General features: G+C 55.6%; 1 protein-coding gene across 1 annotated transcript in view; it reads left to right on the top strand.

The window, feature by feature from the left end:
* Window positions 1-25,168, top strand: part of TCERG1L (transcription elongation regulator 1 like) — a 166,810-nt gene extending 141,642 nt beyond the window's left edge. The window contains exons 7-10 of the mRNA XM_040486936.1: window positions 3,379-3,514; window positions 16,094-16,183; window positions 20,012-20,130; window positions 24,356-25,168. Coding sequence (XP_040342870.1) covers window positions 3,379-3,514; window positions 16,094-16,183; window positions 20,012-20,130; window positions 24,356-24,512 — 502 coding nt within the window. The 3' untranslated portion in view covers window positions 24,513-25,168. The remainder of the gene's footprint in view (window positions 1-3,378; window positions 3,515-16,093; window positions 16,184-20,011; window positions 20,131-24,355) is intronic.
* Window positions 25,169-26,100: the final 932 nt, after the last annotated feature.

The following is a 26,100-nucleotide window of genomic DNA, read 5'->3' as shown; positions in this document are numbered from 1 at the left end:
CGGGCGTCGGCCTTCACCTCCCTTCTGCTCCGGTGCTGCCGTTGGGGCAGCGTTACGGTGAATGCCTTCTATTTGTGCACAGCCTCTCGCGTGATGGTGTTAGAAGGGGGAGGGGAGGGGGGCGGGTGCTCGGAGGGGTTCACAGGTTATCTCACGAATCCTCACAGCTCGGTGAGGTGAGCACTGTCATCGCCCCACATGAGGACCCTGAGGTGTGCGGACCTCAGTCCGTCGGTGCAAACCGAGGTTTGGCCTTTGATGCGTCCAGCCCCACGTGAGCTTCCCCGTGGGGTGGCAGGGGGATGGCACACTGGCGAATGGACACGGGTCAACAGCGGGTGTCTCAGATGTGCTGAGCACCATGCCCCCCAGCGCGCACCTGCTACGGTGACGGTGCCATCTCTGGGCCTCTTCCCCTCCTCTCCTGGAGAGAGGCGCGTCTGCGAGTCCGAGGTGGCCTCTGGGCACACAGCAGATGTGCAAAGTCCCGCGGCCTGAGCTCCCTCAGCCTCAGATGAGCTCATTAAAGGTTGTCATCCACAAAAAGGAAACAGTGACCAGACGTGCCGCGTCTAGAATCTGGTTGCACGGAGCATGCGTCTGGTGAGTTTTACCAAATAGCCTGCTGCCCTGTGCACATGGGCGAGGTCGGCAAACCCTGTCGCTACAGACTTACCGGCCGGGTGGACGCCACTCGTGCTCATGTACGCAGGCCATTAGCGGTTCAGCTGGACAAGCTCAGCAGCAGTCAGAGGGCAGAGGGAGCCAGGAGCCAGGGAGCCGCCCCTCAGAGTGAAGGGACCCCAGCACCGCGGCCCAGACTTGGGGACCCCTGCTCTGCGGGAAAGGCTGGGCAGGACCAGGCCCTTCTCAACCTATGCACTTGACCTGGAAGATTTCCCAAAGCAGGGTGTCGACCTGGCGAGGGGTCTGCCATGCGGCAAAACTCTTTCCGGATGAGGGGCCTTTCCCACCCACCCGGCCAGCAGGACCTGTGGGCACCAATTACCGTGTCCTTGGGGTTTCTGCCTCTCGTCCCTGGTGATTTGGCCTGAAGCTAGTTGTATCCCAAGTACTAGAGTTTGCTTTTTGGTAAAGGTACAACACTCATTCAGCCATGAGACTATTAAAAATATATTTAGCAAGTTTGCATTACTTTTGACCAATTCTAATTGAACCGATAGCTTCACAATATGGAAGGCACCCAGCACCTCTGAACAAAGTATTGTGTTGAGTGAGCAGTAAAATGTGATCATTGCTGGGCTTACAACGTTCCTATTAATCTTATTTCAAGTTACAATACGTGTCTTGTTTCCACACTTCTATTTTTAACTAATGAAAATTTATTACAAAGAACTCCTAATTATACCCTTTGGATTATGATACAATTGCAAATCCACTGGTAATTTGCTTTTTCTTGAAATTCCACATAATCACATAAGCAGCAAAGAATGTAAGTTCTCCTGAAATAGTTGGTCTATAAATAAGATTCCCTAATGGGCTGAGCCAATGTTTTTTCTTTTTTTTCCCTTCGCACATTTTGTATTAGGTTGGATTAAGCCATAGCACGACCCTGGTGAGTGTTAGACATAGAACGTTGCATATTCTTGGCACATCCTGAAGCCGGTAACTAATGGATTTCCGCGGTATCTTGGATAGACAGTGATGGAAAAAGCAGGTGTCAGGAGGCAGGGACCACCTTGGTCCCGGCCACTAAGTGATGGTATGACCTTCAGTGGGCCTGCCCACCTCCTCCCCAAACACGTGGATGGTGGAGATTTGCCGGACAAGCCCTCGCGGGCATCTGTCCTGTGCGAGGCAGGGCATTTAGCAGCGCGTCCGGCCTCTACATCTCCAGGTGCCAGCAGCGCCTCCCCGGCAGCGATAACCACCAATGTCTCCAGGCACCGCTGGGTGTCCCCCAGGAGCGCAGTCCCCTTGGGGGGGCACCATGCCACACCTGTGTCAGGAAGCCCCTCCCTGTATCTGGCGTAAGTGACTCTCACTGACTAACTCCCAGGGTAAGGCTGGGTTCGCAAAGAAGCAGGGACATGCCATGCTCTTGAGGGGCACATCCTCTGCTCTGACGTCTCCATGTAGGTGCTGGTGGGCCGGCAGGAGGTGCTGAGTCCAGGCGCCTCCCAGGGGACTTCTCTTTACAGTTGCTGGTCTAACCTGACCAAAGCGCATCAGAAGTGAAGGTTCTCTGAACCGGGGGGTCTCGGGACACAGTGGATTTGCACCCGTCCTTGCGGGAGTCACTGGCCGTGGGACCTGACTGTGGGGAAGCGTGGGGCAGGGTGGGCCAGAAGGAGGCCCAGCAGAGGGTTCCGGGGGGGTCAGAGCGCGTGGCTCTCCAGGCCGGGGCAGGGGGAGAACATGCCTCAGGGCAGAGCCCAGGCTGTGAGGCGGGGCAGGCGCGGCGGCTGGCCAGGCTTGTTCCCATCGGGGGACAGAGGGTGAGAGGGGCATCGCGACAGAGCCATGTCTGCTGTTCCCTGAACATCTTGCAGCAACGAATGCTCAGGTGTTTGGGAAGCAGGTTCCCAAATGCTGCTGGAATGAGTTGTGGACCCGAGAGCACCATCGAGCGGCCGGGTGTGTAACAGAAGGCAGGTGCCGGGTTGGTGCTTCGCGAGAGTGGGCTCTTTCTTTCCTCTCAGCCGCCAGCCTGGTAAAGGTGGCTTGTTGGATCCCCTGGTGCCCGCCGGGCCCTGGCTTGTGCCCGCTGCGTCTGGCCGGTGGCTGTGGGCCGGGGGGAACCGGAGGGAGGGAACAGCTCCAGGGCTTGCGGGCCCCACTCTGCACCGATCGCTGCGCAGACTGCCTGGGGTGGGGGTCGAGTTCCCCCTGTTGTCACTGAAATCTCCCTGTCTGTCGGGCTAGACCCCGGGACGGCGTTTTCTGTACGCAGAGTGTCGACGGGTTGGTCTCCGGTAATTGTCTTCCTGCATTTGTCCAAAAGGAAGGTCTTCCCTGAAACGAAACAAACCCAAACAACAGGAAGAGAGCCAGGTGTGGGCTCCCGTGGTTTGTCAGATGGAAAGGCTTCTTCACCTCCTCTGACGGCCGGGTCTAGGCAGTGAAACGGTGACTCTGGGCTTCCTCCCACCTCGTGGGCCCTCGCACGCACCCACCGCTGCCTTCGCTCCCTGCCGGCGCCCCTGGGGTCAGGGTCTCAGCCTCAGCTCTGCCCCAAACGCAACAAAGCAGTCTTCGCCCCAGAGCAAAAATCGCCACCTTTGCTGGGCTGCCTGCACCAGGCTTTGAAAGGTTCTCAGAGTGTCTGCTTCTTAAAGAGTTTCCTGGGGGACTTTTAGGGGTTGGCAGGTGGGTCTCCGAGGGCACGGCTAACTGTCTGTGTCTCGTGCCCTAAAGGACAGAAGGCCGCGCGAGTCCTGGGCCAGAGGAGGCAGAAGGAGTGGACAAGGACACCAAGACGCCACCTCCCCAGATCCTGCTGCCGCTGGAGGAGCGGGTGACCCACTTCCGAGATATGCTCCTGGAGCGAGGGGTAAGGAACCGCTTCGGAGACGTGCTCCTGGAGCGAGGGGGGCGGGTCCCGAATGCAGATCACGGCTCCCCTCGGAAGCCAGTCAGCGAGCGATCTCCCCCGCGGCCCGAGGGACGCTTTTCCTCCCGCACTGAGTGCAGGGCATCGGGCTGAGTGAAATTCAGGTGCCAAAAGACTTGAGGCTGAAGCGACATGAAAAGGGGCCCCTGCTTCTGGTCTTGAGGGCTGTGGTTGTCGCCCGGCCCCCTCCCCGCCGCTCATGCCGGCCCCGGAGAGGCGGGTGGGGGACGGGCACTGGCGTTGTGTACGGACAGCACCTGTGTTGGTAAGCTTCCTGCTGCAGCCCGGCCAGGTCTCGGGGTCCGTGCCCCCCAGAGGGGCGTCCCCTGTTCTAACTTGGACAAGCCGGGACTGTCACACCTGTGGATCCGTTCAACTATTTTTAGTAAAATGAGGATGTCTTCATTATAGTTGACTTGTGAACCTTGTTTTGAATTTAAGAGAGAAACATTTTAGAACCAGATCTCCTTCCAATGACTTTTATTTCCAGCTTTGGCTCTTGGGTATAAAATGAGTCAGCTCTAATAGCCCAGTTGGGCTTCTTCACAAAATGAGGCTGAACGCGGTAGCGGGGGCCCTGTGTGGTGGTGACGATCACGGACACTCTGGTGGCCTTGGGAGGCCTGGCAGAGGGAGCAGATTGCCTCCCTGGTCGATCGCTGTCCCCAGGCCGCCTCCTGGGCCGGCCCCTCCCAACAGCAGGTGCCGCGGGCCCTGAGGCCGGGTGTCGGGAGACCCCACCTCCCCCGGAGCGGGAGGTCGAGCAGGGCTCCCCAGAGTGAGGCTGGCATGAGGCCCTGGTGATGCAGGGCGACTGGGGCCTGTCAGCTTTAAGTGTTACAGGTAGGAGGCAGGTGGTCCACAGCGGGGGGCCTCTCTTCCTTCGCACAGTGGGTTTTAATGTCTGCATCACTTCATCGGTCTTGTCATTCACTTACAAATGAAATACAGCCCTTGGCCTGGAGGGCCTGGAGGGCCTGGAGGGAGAAGTCGCCTCATGAAGTCAAAACTGCGGTGGGGTGTGCGAAGCCCAAACTGGCACGGATGCGAGGTGACACGGCCGTGCCGGGAGGGGCGCTGGGGGCACAGGCCCGTGGGGGCCGGCCTGTGTGCGCTAATGACGATGGGTTACTTGAACAGACGCGATGTTCAAACCTGCATGTGTTGGGCTGAAATTTTATCTTCAAAAGGACGTCAGTTCCTGCCTCCCCACGCAAACAATTTTTTCAAGACGTTGAGACCCTTTGGGGAACAAATCCTGCCATGTGCAATGGCCCGGGGAGCAGTGGGCCCCCTGCTCCCGCCCAGGCGGCTGCGTATCTCCGACGGGACAGGGAGAGACCCGCTGAGCCGGGACAGCCCTCACTGGGGCCTCGCTCTGCTCTCGGCCTCGTCCTGCACTCTGCTCAGCTGGGCCCGCTGGGGACGTGGGCCTGCGGGCTGCTTCCCCTTCTTCCCGGGGGGTCCCGGACGCTGCCAACAGAATGTTTATGCCGTCACTGCCACCCTTGGAGCTGCTCGGGTTGTGACGGTCCGGCTGGCCTCATGGCCCAGTGTCACCACCCTGCCCTGTCTCTGCCCTGCCCTGCCCGCCTTCCACTCTCGCCTCAGGTCCCCTGCCCTGCCGCCCGTCCCCTGGCTAACACAGGATGCCAAATGACTGTCCTGTGTCCCTTCCACATTGTCCAAGCTGCCGTGAGAGGCCTCAGCTCCTGAGGGTCGGGACTACCTGATGCTCCCTTGGGTCCCCAGGGCCTGGTGTGCAGCAGGCGCTCAACGACCTCCCGAGATTCCCTCAGTGTCCACGTGGACGCCATCTGGGACTGGGCTGTGGTGTTGCCGCATGTGCCCCCTGACCCGCTGGTCCTGGAGCCCGCCCGCCGAGCCCGTGACGAAGGGGCTTATCTCTGAAGCACCTGTCATTCCCCGTTCTGTTCTCTCCACGAGCATGGCCACCAGGCGTCTGCAGGACAGGTCTCGGCATCACTCGGGAGAAGTGATAAAGCATACTCCTCCCCCTACAGAATCTCCAGAATTAGGTGCTTCTGCTCTGGAGAGCCATAGGCGTGGACGCTCCTGAGGTTTGTCTCTAGTCTCATTAGGCGTTGATCAACACGCGGGTGGCTGTCTGCCCTTGTCACGCACAGAAATATATGTAATTCTTAGTGTCTGGATCGACCTGGCCAGTCTGTTCCTGTTGACCCAGCCAGCAGGAGACGTGACCCCTCTTCCCTGAGACGTGATGGCATTAGGAGCCTTTGAGAAATGGAGGCAGGAACGTATTTTATCTCGTCTGCACGTCCCCCTCTTTGTTTGGGAAACCAACCAGCCCGGCCTCACCAGCACAGCATCAGACCGACCCCCGGGAGAGCCCAGGGCTGCCTGAGACACCTACCTGTGTTTGCTAAGCCTGCCGGCAGGCCAGGGCTGTGTGGTTTCTTGAATTTATCCCAGTGGCTGTGGTCGAGCAGCTTTACTAATGAGATTTTCACTACGCTCTTGCCTCACCGAGGTGGGTGATTCCTTTCGGCCTTTGATTCGTAGATTCTTCTGCGTGAGAACCTTGTGTAGGTCGTGTAGATGTGAATCAGCAAAACAACACAGAAATGCCAAGTACCCACCCGGAGTTCTGAGTTTTCCCTGGAAAGAAGAGACCTGGGTGAAGCCTGAACCCCTGTCTTAGGAGGATTTTGCAAGAATCCCACATGCAGCTCATGAATAGGAAAGATTAATCTGAATTTACTGCTGATGTCATAAAGCAATGCCACCATTTATGGCTTTTTGACTTTATAAAATATGCCAGCATATTTTATAAGTTACTCAGTGCTCAAGAGAATTTGATAGCTAAGCCCATAAGATTTCCTGTTGCTTGAAAATGAGGCACAGAAAGGTCACTTTTTTCATGGACTGAGTGATTAATAATGTTTTTTTATTGCATTTGTACAATGCTTCAGTCCAGAAATTCATGTACTTATGGAACGATGGAGCTAGGTCCTGTGGGTTTCTCGTAGTTTAACAAGGGCATGTTTGGGGTTTTTCCGTGGGGATCACAGATTGGGGAAGGGCCTGTGGCTTTGCGTGTTTGTAGTATGTATCTGACGGCTCAAGGAAGGTTTTATTTTTGTTTTGCTTTACTGTATAAAGCACAGTACAGCCTTAAAAAAAAAGAAAAAAAAAAAAAACTTCAGCGTATGAAGGGGCAGGTCTCGTCAAATAGCAGATTATTAATGTGATCCCTCCTATTCAGGCAAATGTATTAGAAGCATTTTATTGAGAACATCTTCCTCCTGCAAAGTATCCCTTAGAAGTGGGTACGGCTGGGGCACCTAGCCATAGGACGCTGGGGTTAAGTATCCGACTTCGGCTCGGGTCATGATCTCACAGCTGGTGAGTTCGAGCCCTGCATCGGGCTCTGTGTCAACAGCTGGGAGCCTGGAGCCTGCTTCAGTTGAATTTGATGAATAAACATTAAAAAAAAAAAAAATATGGCTTTCCAAGGGCCTTTGGAGAGTCTCAGATCCTACCTTAGGGACTCCACGGCCCAGACCTGCTGTGTTCTCTGGGGTCTCTGTGTGGGTGACCCTCGGCCAGCTTCCCGGCGGTGAGTGGCCTCAGGGATACTGGCTGGCATGGTGGCTGACTGTGGAGCTGAGCTCCGTGGAGTTGGGATCCGAGTCTGTTAGAGAGAGGAACTCAGACCACGCGTTCACACCCACGGGCCATGCCAATCTCTCTCTGCACTGAGTCGCCGTCCACCATGACAAGGTTGCCGTAAAGTAGCAGTACTGGGTGCCTCTGGCTAACAGGGCAGCGGGGGAGGCCTTCTCCCGGCAGCAGGAAGCGCCACCTTGCTTCCCTCCCCGTGAGCCGTGTCTGGCGCCCCTTCTCTCAGACACGCACATGGTGCTGCCTCCGGACGCACGCGGGAGGGCTCCGTCATCCTCATGACCAGCGGCCGACGTAGGCGAGACGGCCCTGGAGGCGACGCGTCTCAGGTACCTGTGTGAGTCCCAGCCCGGACACCTGCGGTGTCTGCTCCTCGTGGACCTATGGCAAGTCTGTGGACCCCGCAGGGCACACGTCACACCAGTAATAACACAGTGTCCTGCTGCACAGTGACGTGTGCATGGAAAGAAAATTTGCAAAAAAGAATATCTAATTCACCCCAAGTCCTCTCTGTCCTAAGAGATCATTATTTTCATTGAGATACATTTCTTTCCAGTCTTTCGTTTCTAAAACTAGATTTAAAAATATCAATAATAAGTATTTTTGTCTTAGAACATAACCAGGATTGACCTGTAGTTGAACATCGTTCAACCGAACATTCTGATGTAGTTGATTTTATGAGGTTTAACCTACTTATAAATTTGTGTACTGTTTTTCCTTTTTAAGCATTAAAATTAAAAAAAAAATTTTTTAACGTTTATTTATTTTTGAGAGACAGAGAGAGACAGAGCATGAGCGGGGAAGGGGCAGAGAGAGAGGGAGACACAGAATCCGAAGCAGGATCCAGGCTCTGAGCCGTCAGCACAGAGCCCGACGTGGGGCTCGAACTCACGAAACGTGAGATCATGACCTGAGCCGAAGTCGGACACTCAACCGACTGAGCCACCCAGGTGCCCCAAGCGTTAAAAAATTTTTCAATGTTTATTTATTTTTGACAGAGAGAGAGAGAGAGAGAGAGCGAGCGAGCGAGCATGAGCGGGGAGAGGCAGAGAGAAAGAGGGAGACACAGAATCCGAAGCAGGTTCCAGGCCCTGAGCTGTCAGCACAGAGCCCGACGTGGGGCTCGAACTCACGGACCATGCATGCAATCATGACCTGAGCCAAAGTCAGATGTTTAACCAACTGAGCCACCCAGGCACCCCTTTCCAGCATTTTTAAAAAGCATTCATATAATCCTTTGGAAAACACTTGGATGAGGTCATAATATTCAATTTGTTGTCAATTCAGAAATCCTGCATTTTCATTCATTTCTTATATTCTCCAAATTAGCTGTTTCAAATAATACTCTGATGATCATATGGACGTGTGTATTTTGTGTGCGGAATTGTTTCCTACGGGCTACGAACATGTGGTCGATGTACCGAATTGCTCTGGGAAGAGTAGTTCGGTGGCCACGTCTGAGAGTTCCTGACACGGCGTTTCCCAGCAGCCCCAGCAGCACTGAACAGTAAGAAACGTAAATACCATTTTTTGAATACTATAACTCTTTGCCTGGGGTTTATGTCTTGCCTCGCTCCTGTGCTGTGGTTCCTCTTTCCTGGACTGACGGCCGTGGCCTTTGGCAATCCAGATCTTCAGATACCGTGTGGTTAGCGATGAGACCCTGTTCTAATCATGAAGATGCCCTTGGGGAGGGAGGCGGACCACCCCTCTCACTGCCGGAGCAGGATTCCGCCCGTCGCTAAGGTGAAAACAACCCGCACACGTAAATCAAATTGGCGGAGGATGTTGTGCAACGATGGCACAAAATTCTGTTTATCTGTCAAAACAGAAGAAAGAAGCTGAAGTTGCTAAAGCCCCATGAGCACTGGGAGGTGAGGGCGGGAGTCGAAGTGCCCAGAGTTCAGGGGAAGCGGGCAGACCCCTTGCTCACCTCTGGACCCACCTGTAGCTCACCTGGCTCACCTGGGCTCGTGTGGACCGCTCCCATGTCTAGGTTTAGAGATTGGACATCTCCGTGGATGATTTTCAACCTGGAGGTAACCCCCACGTCCCCGTCCTACGCGGGACAAATCTCAAGCAGCCGTGGGCCTGTTCCACGTGAGTCTTCCGAGGTTGCCGGTGGCCCGCCGTGGTCACCTGCTCATTTGTGCGGCGTCCTTAGCTTTTCTCCTCCCAGCATGCCTGCGGCTGCCCCCCAAACACACCGCCCGCACCCAGGCCTCATCCCGGCGACCTACAGGGGTGCCCGTGCCTCCCCACCAAGGACGAGCCGAGCTGGGAGCACGCCTGTCCTTCCGGCCTCTCACGCTGCCTTTAATTGTCACTGGGGCGCCTGGGTGGCGCCGTCGGTTAAGCATCCGACTTCAGCCAGGTCACGATCTCGCGGTCCGTGAGTTCGAGCCCCGCGTCAGTCTCTGGGCTGATGGCTCAGAGCCTGGAGCCTGTTTCCGATTCTGTGTCTCCCTCTCTTTCTGCCCCTCCCCCGCTCATGCTCTGTCTCTCTCTGTCCCAAAAATAATTGTCAGGAGCTCCGGAAGACACAGCCATGCGTTCCAGGAAATTGGGTAAAGAGGGTAATGGTATCGCTAATTGCAGCGAACACTGTATTCGGTATCAGCCTGAGCCTGTGGGATGCAGCGGGAGAGGAGGGAAGAGGGAGGACGGGAACAGGGGTGGAGGGCAGCTATGCAGATTCTCGGAACCAGAACTCGTCCGCATAGACCTGGTGGCACCCGGGTTTGTGGGAGATGGCTGGCAGTGGGGGGGGGGGGGCCCTGGGGGGCCCCGGGGGAACCGGTCCTGGGGGGGGAGCCATGGGCGGACTGGGTGGGGAGCTGAGCTGGGGCTGGGGGCTCCTGAGTGGATGGACAGACTGCCAGGCACACCCCATGCAGACACAGACTAAACAAGGGGCCGCGTCTCCAGCCTCTGGTCCTGGAGGCAGAGGTCAGTGGGCTCAGGCCGGAGGGAGGTTCTTGACCCTTCTCCGGGGGCCACTGGGCCTCCGGTGTGGCTAGGCAAACACTACGTCCACCTGCACCCAGTAGTCTTGGGGTGCCTGGGAGACCCCTGCACCTGCTCCCCGCCTCCCTCCATCTGGTGACAGATACCTTCTGCTGCCCCCGATGGACACTTTGGGGAACTTGCCTGAGCCCAGGGGACCAGCGATGGGGCCCTGCCAGGGGCCGGGGAGCACGGCGGGTCCCCGGGGCCCAGCCCAGCCCACTGCTTAGCAGCTGCGAGAACAGGCCGTCACCTCACACGCCTGTGAGGGGTCTCGCTCTCCTGTTTCTCTTTTCTTTGGTTTTTCACGTGACATGAGGAGACGTTATACAGGAGCCTCGCTCACCTCTCGGCACCAAGACAGCGTGTGCAGGCAGAAGCCTAAGACAAGAGCCGACTGGCCAGGCAGGTGCGGCCCGTGTCTCAGAGGCCAGGGTCCTTGTCACAGAGCTGGGGGGTGCTTGTGACAGATGCCCTTCTGCGGGGCGTGGAGGCCGTGAAAACCAGAGGGAAAAGCCACCCTACGGATGGACCGTCCACCCTCCAGGCTCCGTTATCACATTTAGGAACACAGAGGAAGGAAAGAGTAAACACGACGTGTTTGAGAATCAAATTTGGGCAAAACCGTTGGCTTCTGAAATAAGTGCGTTTTGTGTTTGAGATGGAAATTGCCCCCGAGACCCTGAGACCACCCAGCTCCGTGTTCCTGAGCCCAGCCAACAGCCAGGGCACCCCGACAGAGCCCTCAGGAGGTGACAGGACGGTGCGGGGGGCGGTGCCGTGGACGGACAGGCGACTCAGTCACATCACCTGTCCACAGGCTCATCGTCTGCCCCACAGGGCATGAGAGGGGAGCCCCGGTGGCCCTGCCACCCCCCAATGTGCCCCGGAGCCCGCCGTCCTGCCAACTGACCCTCAAGTTCGGGGCCGGGCACGAGCCATCCGTTTCCAGCCTTCCTTCATTTTCTCTGGTCCTTAGGGTCCCTGGTCTTGTGTGTGATCCAGTGAGTGACAAGCTCGTGAAATGGCCTTTGGCTTTGAAGATAAAAGCAGCATCTGCCTGCTTCCTTCGCGGCGTCCTGCCTGCGGGGGCCTTTCCGGTTGTGACGGCCTCCCGGGAGGCTCTTGCTGGCATATCACCTGGTGTTCCGGGTGGAACGCAATGCGAGACCCTTTTCCTCCGGTTTCAGAGGCTTTGGTGACGCTGGGGCTGAGGTCAGAAACAATCTCATCGGCGATTTTTCTTCCTCGTGCACAAGACCTTGGTCACCCTCAGGGGGCTTCTGATAGAGGATGGGTCTCGCCTGTGCCCAGCAGGTGGAGGGGGCCGAGGAGGTCCCTCGCTCAGGGAAGACGGGCCCTGCACGGGAGCAGCTCAGGGCTTGGCTGGCCAAGAAGCCGCCACGGGGGCCCTGGCTGAACGAATGGCTGGCCAGTCAGATCTCAAGAAACGGAGCCCTCGGGAGGGTGGGTGCTGGGGTCCAGGGAAAAGAGTGCTGGAGGACGGGGAGCAGTTTGGGGACCAGACCACCGTCTCCCAAGCACTGCAGTGACCAGCCTCCATTTGCAGCTGGTTCCTGCAAAACACTCGGGGGTTTTCCCAGCGAGGTTGTCTTCGCGGGGAGCACGCTGACAGCGGCTGGAAGAGGGCCCGGCTCCTGCGGCCACGGTGCCAGCGTCTCCCCTGCCGCTCCCAGCAGCGACGTCTGTGGGTGCAGACGTGCCACACAGGAACAGCCTCCCCAGCCAGCCATCTGGCACCTCTGGTCCCCGCCCGGAGGTCAAGGCCTGTCCACAGGCCATCTTACAGCTGTGTCTGCCAGGAGTGTCCTCGGCAGCGTAGACGCCAGGGAACCAACAGCAAGTCAGGACCTAGAGACGACGGGGAGGGCACGTGCCCGAGGAACGCCAGGAGCAGGAGGCTGTGTGGGAAGAAGGCAGGGCCGTGGCCCAGCAGTCAGTGACCCGTCCAGCATGTGCCCACGACGCTGGCCGGCGATGACACCCCAGCGTGGATGAAATAGAGAACGTGTGCGGGGCTCAGGAGAGGCTGGCGGCAGAGTCTCCCGGTGGCCGGCACACCCAGGCGCTCAGACGTGCCTGGATCACAGTTGCTGATGGTCGGGAGCTGATCGCGGATCACGGAACACGGCCCCGCGGGGGAGACTGAATCGGCACAGAACACCGCCCGGCTGCAGAGGGACGGCAGGACTCTGCACGCGAGGGTTTAAAACTGCTGAAAAATTCACCGTTCAAAGACGAAATCTCGGGGAAGTGCCAAAGTGTCGGGAAGTGTGGGCTGGACATAAGAGAGAAACAGTCGTGTGCTGGAGTCAGTCCTGGGCCCACCGGGTGGGCAGGATCCTGAGGCAGCCCCAAGGTCCCCACCCCCGGGTGCACCCCCAGAGTAACCCCCTCGTTTGAGACTGGGCAGGCCCGTGAATAGGGTGGTGGGCCAACCCGGAAGGACATTACGTGATGTAACGTAAGCCTGGGGCTCATACAGACTCTCCTGTGGGTGTTGGAGAAGCCAGCCACTTGGCATGGGGTGGGGGGCCACGGCAGGGAACACGGTGGCCTTGGGGCTGAGAATGGCTCCTGCTGGCACCCAGCAAGAGTGGGGAGACCTCCTTCCCGGCCCCGTAGAATGAACTTACCTAGACGTGACCTTGGGGACATGGGAGGCGCAGGCCTAGTGAGATCAGGCTGTGTCTGCAGCGATGCTTGTAATCGATCCTAACGGCAATGATCCGGGGTCCTCTGGGAACAGCTGGGTCTCACAGACAAGGCTGTGCCCCCACAGGTGGCGAATGTTCCAACATGGCCATCCATCCGTCCCATCTGCTCTGATCCCCAGCCCTGGGTCCCACACTTGGTTGTCCCTCTCGAAACCACGGCCGCCATTCTCTGAACTTGGGCAGCACCTGTTAGCATGGCTCTCAGGTAATGTGACAACACCTGTTCTGTCACTGTGAATTACAGTCATTGAAGACACGGCTTATCTCCTCTTACAGATTGCAAATTCCTTTGGAGGCAACCATATACCATTAATTTTTTTTAATGATTTTATTATACATCTAGAATCCCCCAAACTCTCATAATCCTGGTAGAGTTAGTTATGTGACACTGATTCTGTGACATCCTCTGCCCTCCCTAGCGAGCTGAGAGACCGGTCCCTAGCAGGTGGACAGGAGCCTGTGTGCCTGGGCTGAGCCGAGGCGGCCCACAGTTTCTCTCCACAGCTGCCCTAACGGTGCTGTGGTCGGGAGCCAAAGAATGATGGGATCGCTCTGCCTGGATGCTTCCCCGGGAACCCTGCCCCCAACCCCTGGGGTGTGTCCACACTTTACCATGTTCTCCTTGGAAGAAGTCCCCGGGTGGAGCCTGGGTCATCCCGCCCAGTAACGGAGCTCATGAATATTAACAAGGGGGTTTGACTTTTGTTAATAAAGGTAGAAAGCGTCGATTAAAAAAAACCCCACACATTGTGGTGTACCAAGTAAAGCACCTGTTTATTAAAATAGTGTCTCTACCAGCAACACGTCAATGTGCTCAGAGGTGAGAGGGTGAATGGGTTTTGTTTTTGTAAAGCCACCGTTAGCTTGCTTTCTCCTCTGGGCCCAGGGTTCATTCCCCGCCCGTTGGGCCGGAGTAGCCTCCCTCAAATGCGCATCACGTGTGACTGCCCGCCGTGGCTCCCCAGGTCAAGTGCAGGTCCTCCGTCAGCCTGGGACTGTCCTGCCTCTCCCCGACCCCTCCCTGCCCCCCAACGTGCTCTGCCGTTGTCACATACCCCCAGCTCACGAACACGCCTTTGCACCCCAGACAGCCCCTCCTGGACCCCCCGGCCCTTCGGGAGCCTGAGGAGTGTCCATGTTCCAGAATAGTCAGTGTTCTGGAAACCGATCCCTGGGGATGGGGATGTCCCTTCGCCGTGGCCTCTCCGTGTCCGGGAGTGTCCCTCATATGGCACAGATGCCTCGCAAGGGATCATTAGCTCGCTTGTCTGCCTTGCCCCAGGCCACGGGCTCTCTGATGTCAGGACCTTGACTCTCTCTGAGTCCTCAGCACGCAGCGTGGGGCCAAGGGCATAGTCAATCCCTAGTCCATGCTTTTAAGTGGATAAATTATTGTGTAAACGACTTAAACGTTTCCTTGCTCTGTCAGCGGGGAGAAGCTAGAAGCTCCGTGTCCCACGGCGGAGAACCAGGTCACGGTTTCTGATTTGTTCTCCAGCAAAAGCAACCGCGATTCTTGGAGAATTGTCTGACTCTAGGGCTGGGGCAGGAGAGACACAAGATGAGGCCGGGGCACCTTGAAGTTCCAGAAAATAAGGAAGGGCCCCCCCCCAAAACGATGATGGGGTACGCCAAAGGCACGCTGGAGCCAGTCAGAAAACCTCTCAACGGCCAAAGCTGGAAGAATGTGGGCAAAAACGAAGCGTCTGGATGATATTGGGTTATAACCCAGGTTAGAAATACCCATGAGCCTGTAATGATACAAATAAATGATGCGATAAATAAGTAAATGTGGGGGAATCGGTAAATATCCCCTTGAGAGTTCCAAATAGCTCGTATTGGGATACCCCCCTCAAGAGGTGGAACATAACCCGAGGAGGGGCTGCACACAGTGACTTCCCCCCCAGAAAGCACAGCGGGAAGGGGACAGAGAGTGAGTGTGAGCAGGACAGAGCTGGTGAGCACAGCCTCAGCCCAGTGGTCTGGGTCCACACCGCGCGTCGTCAGTCACGGTGACAGGAAGTGCTGTGACGTGCTGCATGAAGACAGCACCTTGTTCTGTGCTTTTCCCCAAACCCAGAACCTTGGTCTAATCATCTAATTATCTAAAAGATAATCCTAATAGAGGCCATCTTACAACACTCCTGACCAGCAAAACCGTCAAGGCCAGAATAACAAGGGAAGTCGGAGAAACTCACATGACACTGTCCCGTGCTGTCCTGGGTGGGATCCTAGGGAGAAAAAGAAAACTGGGTCAAAACTAAGGAAGTCTTTTTTTCTTTGTTATTTTTTTTTTTAATATTCATCTTTAAGAGAGAGAGAGAGTGTGTGTGTGAGCAGGGGAGGGGCAGAGAGAGAGAGGGAGACACGGAATCTGAAGCAGGCTCCAGGCTCCAAGCTGTCCGCACAGAGCCTGATGCAGGGCTCGAACCCACGAACCACGAGATCATGACCTGAGCCAGACTCGGATGCCTAACCGACTGAGCCACCCGGGTGCCCCCAAAACTAAAGAAGTCTTAAATGTGGACTTTTGTTACCAACCGTGTAGACAAATCTGGCATCCATACTGATGGAGGATGTTCACAGTATGGGAAGCTGAGTAAGATATGTGGTCACTCTGTAATCTTGTTAACTTTTATGTGAATCTAAAACTATTGTAACATGGTTTGTTTCTAAAAACATGGCCTACCTAAAAAGATTTAAATATTGACTAAAAATCAACTAAAATTGTTGCAAAGTGCAGACTATAAGAAATCGCCCTCTGTCATGGTCTGCGGGGTTCTGAAAGTTTTTACCGTTATTTCTGATTTCAAGATGTGACATTCCAGAATGGTGTTCCAGCTGCACAGATAGAATGGGGGCTTCAGATCAGCGGCACATGGCCCTGGAAGAAATCCAGGGAAGAAATAGTGGCATGAGTGTAGAATTTAATTTCCCAGTGCTCTAGGTGTTGATTTCCTGGAACGTTGGCATGCCTAACGCTCTCGTGCAAGGCTGCGTCGCTGAGCCCACGGCACCCCGATGCTGTTTGCCCCCATCGATGATTTCAGCATGACCTCGGGCTCTGTGTTAGATGCTAAAAACAACTCTGTTGAATATCTTTCTTCAGGTGTCAGCGTTTTCTACCTGGGAGAAAGAATTACACAAAATCGTGTTTGATCCGCGTTACCTCCTGCTAAACTCTGAGGAGCGGAAGCAGGTAACATGGTGGCGGGCTGGCGGGCTCTGGAAACCCAGCGCGAGCAGGACGCTCCTCCTGACGCTCGTGACACGCAGACGCCTGTCACGTTCATTTTGTCAGAGGGGAAGGGGTAGACCCGGTGGTCTCGCGTGTGAGCTTGTGCGCAGCAGTGGTTACCGGTGCAGAGGACGGTCATCCCCGCAGTGTCTTAGCAAACCATCTGGGGGTGATCCCACAGGACAGATGAAAATGCACGTGCTGGGAACACTGACCGCAGCCCAGATAGCTGTGTTAAGACTCAATTAAGCTCTTATACGATGACATTGAACGAGAGGAGGGTCCCGGAAACAGTAAGAAGGTGTATGAGGGAAGGGGTGGCGGGTCCAGAGGGCAGGTCCCCAGAAAGGGCAGAGGTGGGCGAGAGGCAGCTCGCCTGGAGGACACGTTAGCCTGGCTGGTCTGCGCTGGCTGGTCTGCGCTGGCTGGTCGTCAGCGTAGATCATGGAGCTGATACGGCTTCCAAGACGAAGCGGACGGACAGAGGGACGGGCGGTGCTGACTGCCGGCTGAGGGACTGGGCCCTGATGCACAGCCCGGCTGGGGTCCGGTGTTCCCTGGAGGTCTCTGGGGTCTCTGGTTCCTGCTCCAGTCCTGCCTCTTCTGTCTGCACTCTTCTGAGTGTGAAATGATGCACATGGAAAGTGGGTCATCGGATCGGCCGCTGGAAACAGAGAGGGCCGGAGAGCTGTTTCAGATGTGGCCTCTGTCACCACGGCCCGTGTGCTATCAGACAGCAGAGCCCGGGGCCCAGAGGACAGAGAGGGCAACCCCATTTCCAGCTCTGTCGTGGGTCCTGAAGTTTCCTCAAGCACACGCCGGCACGATCAGTGAAACACCGAGCGGGCAGAGCCTCGGGCTTGCGGACCCCTGCCCGTCCCGCCGATGGCAGGGCCCCGCTGGCACACGCTGGAGCTTGGGATGGTGCTGGGTCGGCCACACTGGAACACGGAACTTAGACCTTTGAGGAACTTAGAATTAATGACCTTTTTGTTGCATTGCAGCTGGCTTGTATTTTCCAGAAGGAAACATCTGAAAACGTGTGAAACGTGTTAGCAGTGGCTCCAAAAAAAAAAAAGTTACAATAGAGTCAGAGGAGGTTAGATTAAGCACGCACACACACGTGTGCACACAGCCGAAGAAAACTGTAGACTTTAATCATCAGTGATATTTCGCTCTTCTGTGCGATATTAAAGAGCAAACGGTCAGACTACTCGGCTGTGAGCACTCGTAGTCCACTTGTTTTTGTGAAGAATGCCTTACTTGGTGAAGACCCGCACGCTGGCCATCTGTGGACCGTGCTTTCGCTGATGGCGCGGTCGGCACCATCGTTGCCAGTTCAGGGGTGTTTTTAGAGACCGTTAGCCCCTTTGAAGGAAGCTGAGGAAGCCCGCCCCCCCCCGGGGGGGGGGGGGGACCCCCGGCCCCCCCCACACGTGATGGGAGCACGCGACGCTCAGTGTGCTGCTGAACTGCTCTGGGGGTGTCCTGCACCAGGTGCACACGTGAGCACCACGGGGCTGCGCATCCCTCCCCCCCATGGCAGCAGGTGCAGCTGTGGCCACCTAGGCTGGGATGTCCGGGCCCCCACGCCTGGATGTGCGCTGTGCAGACAGATCAGACCGGAGTGCACTGTTCGGGGGACACCATCAGACAGAGGAAACTTCAGGGTCACCAGCCTGCAGCGTGGCCCCGGAGGCCCCGGGAGGAAGAGCGGGAACTGGGCCTCGCTGGCGGTCGACACAGAGCAGCATCAGAGAGCCCTGGGATCAGAAACCACCCGCGACGCAGGGGAAATGCCACAGCTCCTATGAGCACTGGTGCTGGAGCCGTGCCGGAGAAGGAGGCAATATCTAGGCCACCCGAAACCCCAGTGCTCCTCACAGGACCCCACCCACCCACCCCCACCATTGATGGCAAGCATCCGGCTAGAACCTACACCGGCCCCGCTGTCACATGGTGTTTCTATGCGGAAGCTAGAGCTCATGGTGGGCAAACCGCCAATGGCCCGTCCTCCACAGGGGGCTGCAAAGGAGAAGCGACTGAGCCCAAACAGAGACGAGGGGTTGGGCCACGCTCATCAGACCTGTTTCCACGGTAACAGATAGTGTTTCTTTTTCATTATGGGAGGACATGCCATAGCGGGACAATGGCCAGTGGTCTCTCTTTCAAAAAGTCGTGCCCCACTTTGAGTGAAGCTGGTGTAATTTGTCAAAACGGGGAGAAAGACGCCGCTACGTTAAATTATAGCGGCGTAAATAGAGTGACAGGGCGGAGGGAGAGGCGAGAACTCGGCATGGGTGGGCGCTCAGCGGTAGGAGAAGCGGGTCTCCCGCGGCCAGGCAGGGTTTCTGTCCAGACTTAAAATTAGTAGAGCAAAAGCTCTGATGACGGAGCCCCACTTTTTTGTGGATAATAACCCTTCCTTCACCTGTTTTATTAGTTTAAGTTCTAAGACAGCCGGCGAGGTTGCACGCCACTTGCCTTGAAGGTGAAATAAGCCGAGATAGTCCTACTTCAATATGTAAGCACACCTTCTCCATTTAAGTCCTGCTCCTGAATGTTTCCTTTCCGTGCAGAGTCTTCAGGACAGGGGAGCATTGGGTGTTTATAATCCCGTAAGGCGAGTGGCCACTGAAAGGCAGTGTGAAATCCCCGTCCAAGCCGAGAGAGCCTCCTGCATTGGCCACGTCTTCCCCGCCTCCCCCTTGGGGGCAGGAGTGCGGGAGACCCCCAGAGCGCTCGGGTCAAAGTCTAATGTTGGCAGTGGCCTTGGGTCCGGTTGGGACAGAGTTGCTGTTTATAGGCCTTCCAGGGTCACACGTGAAAATTGTATTGATCTTTTTATTCACGTGTGCGCACACTCTCAAGTCATCTCCGGTATTTTCTTTTTAATGCTCTTGAGGCTCGGATAGCATTAGGAATGAAGCAGCTGTCCCTACCCCCTTCGGGCTCCGGTTTGTAAATGGCACCTCATACCACAACGATGCGCTGCCCCCATCCATTGACGGACTGACGGCTGCAGAGAGGGTCCTCGGTGTCACGTCACTGTGTTGACTGTCACCTCGCGAGGGAGAGGGTCCCGGGGCCATGATGCACCTGCCCACCAGACGATACTCGTATCCTTCAGGCTAGGGGACGGGGTTCTCCTGCTCAAAACCCACTTCTTGTCCTACTGGGGATCACGCAGTGTCCGAGGGTCAGGTCTTCGCCTTGGGTCTGACCACCCAGAGGCTCCGTGACGCCCCCAGGAGAGGCTTGCCGTGTCTGCGTGATGCCCCCGCCCTGATGCCGAGACCACAAGTGGTCTTCTTAGAGACTAGAGGCTGAGGGATCAGAGATGCTGGGTTGACTTTCTTTTCACAAGTTAAAATCACGTTTGGAGGCTCAGATGCCAATTGTGTCACTGTAGGAATTGACTAGAACAAATGACAAAACCTCATGTGTTCCTGGGACGACCGGCAGCGATGTGAAGGTCAGCCAGACAGCGCATGACCCCAGAAGCTGCTCACGGAATTCCGAAACAAGAAACAGGACCCACCCCCGCCCCCAAGCGGGGCTGATTCAGCGTTTGACCCCGAGATTCTCTTGGGGATCCAGGCTTAATTATGTAGACGCTTGGTTCAGGAGAGCCCCTCCCTGGAGGGGCTGTGCCTTCCACCTTATGGAAAAGAAAGGCTTAACCACAGATGCTCGCTGTTCTTTTGTGTTGTGTTTGAGGCACAAGATTTCATTTCTGATATGCAACCTGTAATACTTTTCTGTGTGTGTGTGTGTGTGTGTTTCAAGATATTCGAACAGTTTGTCAAGACAAGGATAAAAGAAGAATATAAGGAGAAGAAAAACAAATTGCTGCTCGCCAAAGAAGAATTCAAGAAACTTCTGGAGGAATCTAAGGTGTCACCCAGGTATGGAGACAGAAATGCCGGGTGACTTCGGGGTGGGAGACTTACGATGACTGTAAGAGGGCTTTTAAAGTCTGTTCTGGTTAAATCGTGTAACCTACCATCTCGGAGACCTCACAAGCGTAATGGTGAAGTTGCCGGTGACTAAGCCACCAGCCCTGCCTGCCTGCGAGGCTCACAGTTCTCTCTGCTCCCCACACCCTTCCGTTTTGCTGCCCTGCCTGGTTTTCCAGCGTGGCCACCCTGACTCCATGACCTAAATAACTAGTCAGTAGGTCAGCACTCAAGATGAGGGCTACCCTCGAATCTAGGGATCAGAAAGTAAGCGCACGGAACACGAACTCGGAGACTAGGCATACAGAGCCCGAACAGCGGCAGTAAAATAAACCTCACCGTTGGTTGCAGACGTCTCCCCAGTCGGCCAGGGTGGAAAGAGAAGGGACACACACCAGGGCAAATGAGCCAAGTAATTTTGCTGCCAAAGTCACCTAAAATAACCTGGCACTGTTCCCGTGAAATAAACCAATAGGAAACTGGATGTTAGAACTTAGAAAAATGCATGAACTTAAGTCTTCTTTAAAATTGGCTTCTGTGTAAAAATGTTTATTTATTTATTTATGAGAGAGAGAGAGAGGGAGAGGGAGAGAGAGAGAGAGAAAATGCAAGCAGGGGGAGGGGCAGAGAGAGAGGACACAGAGAATCCCAAGCAGGCTCCATGCTGTTAGTGCAAACTCATAAGCTGTGAGATCATGACCTGAGCCAAAATCAAGAGTCAGACACTTTAACTGGCCACCCAGGCACCCCTAAAATTGGCTGATATTTAAGAAGTAATGAACATTGTACTACTTTTAGAAATATAGGACTATAACTTTTATAAGCCAAAAAAATTGACTTCGGTTTATTTTTATTTGGGGTTGAGATACATCTGAATGGACGTTTATGCATTATTATTTTTAATAATAATGCGGGCACTTCGGAATTTTAGTAATAATGCATAAATACGACATTATTTTTTTTTAAAAAAACATTAATTGATGTTTGCTTTCTGTGAAGACATAGGCTCCCATGTTTTGATTGATAATCATTTAGTTCATCTGGTCAATAATTGGATGTTGGTTATATGGTCCTTATAAAACCTCTCCAAGTATTTAAAGGACAGATGTTTTCTGAATGGGGAAAAATGCAGCATGAATTAACCCCATCACAAAAGGCTAATCTAGAAGAGCAAATGTTCATCTAAACGTTTGTAAATTGTGACTTCCTGTGGTTAGAGATGAGAACACTGGCATCTCTGCGTCCCCACATGGTGACCCTAGGAGAGAGGAGTTGGTGTGGAGCCCCTGCCTCGGGGCACAGCCCCCCCCCCACCCCTCCTCAGCCCTGCAGTGGAGTGAGGCATTGCACCTTTCTGAGCTTCCGGCATCGTCTGTGGGCAGTACGGCTACAGCAGAGTCCCTGGGTGGTGCAGACGCGGAAGCGAACATAGCGCCTGGCAGGTAGAAGGAGCTTGGTGATGGAGATGCCTCTCATCACCATCATCATCAAATATTCTCAATCTGTCCATTGGTAAAACGTTAACAGTAAGTCAACACACTCCCCTTCCCGTCCTGAAGACAAAGGAGAAAATACTCATAACGCGTCTGGCAATTAGGAGAAAGATCTCTCTCTCTCACACACACACACACACACACACACACACACACACAGAAGGAAAATGACTGATAGAAATCAGAAAGTTAAACTTACTTCTTCTTTAAAGGTAGATTACTGCCTGCTATGTTAAAAATGTGCACCGGGGCGCCTGGGTGGCGCAGTCGGTTAAGCGTCCGACTTCAGCCAGGTCACGATCTCGCAGTCCGTGAGTTCGAGCCCCGCGTCGGGCTCTGGGCTGATGGCTCGGAGCCTGGAGCCTGTTTCCGATTCTGTGTCTCCCTCTCTCTCTGCCCCTCCCCCACTCATGCTCTGTCTCTCTCTGTCCCAAAAATAAATAAATGTTGAAAAAAAAAATTAAAAAAAAAATGTGCACCATGCATATGTACTTTTATGATTTTTAAACCATTTTTATGTCAAAATGGCTGATTCTGCACCATCGCCAAGACTTTACAGACCACTTCACCTTCTCCCCTCACTGTTCCATAGGTGTCCTAGTAGAATACGTGCAGTTCAAGTCGCTGCACACGGGTGGCCGGGTGAGCTAAGCACAGGCCATCTGAGCACCCTAGAAGCAGCCTCTCGGGGTTCAGCAGCTCCGCCAGTTACACTGTGCTCTGGCCCTGTCACCACAGCCACGGGGACGGCCAGAGCCAGCTCCCAGTCCTGCCCGGCTCTGGGGGTCCTGAGATGGGGCGAGGGGCCACGGGGGTCCTCCCCTCGGTCTGCCGCTCAGGCTGTGGGGTCTGCACTCTGTGCTTCTCCCCAAGGCCACACTGTCTGCCTCCTTTAGGTGCAGGTGGGCTGTGTCCCCAGCTGCCAGAGGGCAAAGGGGGTGCTGTGCCCGTGACTCAGGGGCTCCCCCGGCCCACTGGAAGGCCCAGCAGAAGCCAAGGTGCCCCCACGGCACGGCTGGGGGGCCACAGATTTGTAATTCTCCCTCTCTTCTCAGGGACACTTCTTTTCAGAAGTGCCCCGAGCAGGACCTTGTAGACAAGATCTATGCTCAGCCTCTGAATGGAAGATACGCAGGCTGCTATCCAGACAAGGGAAGAGAGTAGCAAGTCCCTGTGATTCTCATCTTGGAAGGAAGGAAGGATGAGACAAGGGCCTTAGTCCTTTAGTCCATTTGGGCTCCTGTTCCCAGGAACACAAACCAGGGGCCTCAAGCAACGGATACTCCTCCCAGTTCTAGAGGCTGGAAGTCCGAGATCAGCGCTCTGGCTCAGGGTCTGGTGAGCCCTTTGTGACCTAGTCACCTCCCAAAGGCCTTGACCCCCCCCCCCAACACTAGCACCGGGGGGTGCCAGGAGGTCCACCTAGGATCCTGGGGGATGTACACTTTCAGTGCAGAGGAGGAGGAAGAGGGAAGAAGGGCAGCAGAGAGAAGCGCTTTCTTTCTGAGACGCGCATGAGCAGGCACAACCCCGGAGCGTGACCCAGGAGGCTGTGGGGCTGGACCAGGAAGAGGGACGCTGGTGGCAGGTGGGGATGTGTCCGGGCTCCTGACAGCCATGTCAGTGCAGCCCTCCTGTTTATGTGTGAAACAGCTGTTACAGTATAATCCTTTGATACAAGAGTGAAATGTCTGCAGCGGAGTATGAAGTCCTCCACAAGGAGAAGCGGGAGGACTTTGGATCCCCAGACCGAGCTCACGTAGCCCTGCGGGCCTGTTCCAGGCTGCCAGCTCGGGCCTGGGAGGGGGGAGGCGGTGGGGACCCGTGCTCGCGAAGGTGCCATTTGTCCCTGCAAGGGGCTTACCCACTTGCCCTTTGAGCCGCCCAGACCCTGCGTCGGACTCCCGGGCCCGTTCAGTTGACCTTGGCTTCTTCCACACGCCGGCCACTGCCGCCAGGCGTCCGGGACCTTTGGCGGGAAACGACACGGATCACAGAGCCTCCAGTGGAGGGGGGGGCGGGGAGGAGTAGATGGCACAGTTGGGCTTACCACGGTTGTGGCCGTTGACAAGGGCCGCGAGGGACCCCGTCTGTGGGGTGAGTTTCCTCAAAAAAGACACGTGGAGCCCGACTGCCAGTGACGAGAGCAGATGTAAGGGACGGCGTGCCAGGCAGAGGGGCTGCCCGAGTGGCCTGTGGCAGCCAGGACATCCTAAGAGGGGACAGGAGGGGACCCGTGTGGCCAAAGCAGTGGTGGACGCAGGTGGGCAGTTGAGAGCTCCGAGCGAGGGAGGCTGAAGAAGTCGGAGAGTCTGGGTTCATCTCAGAGGCTGGGGAGAGGTAGCCATGCGGGTGTTCAGTGGGGTCAGGATCCCAAGGGCCCCCACGGGGAGTGGCGCCCAGCACGGGAGTAGCTGGGGCAGGTGTGGGATGCCCGTTTCCTGCCCCAGATCCTGCTCCCGTCCCCTGACCTGCCCCAGATCCCGCCCCTGTCCCCCGACCTGCCCCAAGTCCCGCCCCTGTCCCCAACCTTCCCCGTGTCCTCTCCCTGTGGCCCGAGGACAGCTAGATCAGGCGGTAGCGGCTGTCCACCTCTGGAGGTGATGCCAGCCTGCGGGGGTCAGGAGGTGCGGAAACCGCTCCCGGGGAAGACAGGTCTCAGGAAAGCTCCTGTTTTTCAGAACCACGTTTAAGGAGTTTGCGGAGAAGTACGGCCGGGACCAGAGGTTTCGTCTTGTTCAAAGAAAGAAGGACCAGGAGCATTTTTTCAACCAATTCATACTTATTCTTAAGAAACGGGACAAGGAAAACCGACTCCGGCTGCGGAAGATGAGATGAGCGTGTGAGAGGCGCAGTAGGACAGGTGCGGAGCGGAGGGTGCCGCGCGGGGCTGCGCGCACTTCTCGGAGGATTACTGTTTCATATTGAAGCTCTCTTTTGTACGGCGTTCCGAGTCTGATGCGTTTCTAATTGCCATGGTAGGTCGCTCCCTTAATTGTTTAATTATGCAAAGTACTTGTAATATATACAAATCATAAACCCACCGCAGGTTTGTAGCTCAGCAGAAATATCTATATCCCTCTCAAGGTGTTTTCATGAGTTGATCTGAGTACCTGAAACTTTTCTCCAAACCTTTGTGTGTTCCCTGGGTTCTGAGCCCCGTGGCACGGGGGCTCCTTCCGAGTGCTGGGTGTCCGTCCGGTGTCCCGAGTAGTAGCAATAGCATCATCATCACCAGTCATAGCGACGACCCTGAGCGCCTCCACACGTGGACCCCGGACCCCCGCAGCCGTCCGAGGGGGCGCCGGGCCCCAGACAGGGCGGCCGCAACGTCTGTCGGGGGTCCTACTCAAAATGGGATTATTTTGTACAAAATCATCATACGAATAGTTGAGTTATTTTTATCGTATGCCCAGTTTGCATGAGATTTTTCTCATCATCTTTGTATAAAAAGAGTTTTAAATTTTTTTTAATTAATAAATATTTTAAACCAGTGTGTTTTGGTGGTAAGATTTCCACTGCGATCTCCAGCGGCAAAACGGTGTTTCAACTGAAGACAGTCTGTTTTGAAAGATTCCGAACAGTGTTTGTGAAGGCACACAAGGGCTGAGTGAGCACAAACAAAAATCGTGCCTTTCAACCTGCCCGTTCTGGGTGGAGCGATGGTGGCTAAAACCCAGCTAATTAACCGTGTTCTCTAAATTGTTGCCTGTTTATTTCACGGCTTACGGGGCCTCTCTTCAGATACGCTGCCACTGCCCCAGGGCACAGCGACACCTCCTCCTCGCCTCCCCGGTCCCTCTTCAGTGCGGTGAACACGCTCTCTGCCACGCGTATTAGGACGGAATTGGGCGGGTTTCTCTCTTCTTTGGGGTAAGCCCTGGTCTCAGCACCAGTGTTGTGAGGCTAGCTTCTGGGTTAGATCTGGGTTCTGGGGCCATCACTTGGGTTCAGGCAGCAGCCAGTGGGGTTGGGCATCCGGGGCAGGGGCCAGGAGGCAGACCCTCCGGTAAGGGTCCAATCTGGAGTAGAACCCACCTTGTAAACTGAACAGAGAAATTTAATGGAAAGAGTTATCACATATAAAGGCATTCGGGTAATGAGGCTGGTGAGTCCGGGTGACCGCCAAAGAACGCACAGACGACAGCCACAGGAGCAGACGTGACCCCCAGGGCTCAGAGAAGCCCCCACGGAAGGAGCCCCCCGACCCGTGCAGAGATGGGGACCTCCCGGAGAAGGCGCGGCCGTGGCTCTGGGAGCGCCGGGAGCCCGCCGTCTGAGATGCCGTGAAAGTGGCTCGTGTGGTGGGTCTGGTGGCATACCCTCGCCCAACAGCACCCGGAGAGACGGCGGGCTGGGGGAGGCGGCCGGCTGTGCGGGCCTCGGGACGCGGAGCCGGGACAGAGACGGAACCCCCGGCAACCCC

The sequence above is a fragment of the Herpailurus yagouaroundi genome, unplaced genomic scaffold (genome assembly GCF_014898765.1).
Source record: "Herpailurus yagouaroundi ecotype Mexico unplaced genomic scaffold, PumYag 163, whole genome shotgun sequence".
Classification (NCBI taxonomy): Eukaryota; Metazoa; Chordata; class Mammalia; order Carnivora; family Felidae; genus Herpailurus; species Herpailurus yagouaroundi.
This window is presented reverse-complemented; position numbering and strand designations above follow the sequence as displayed.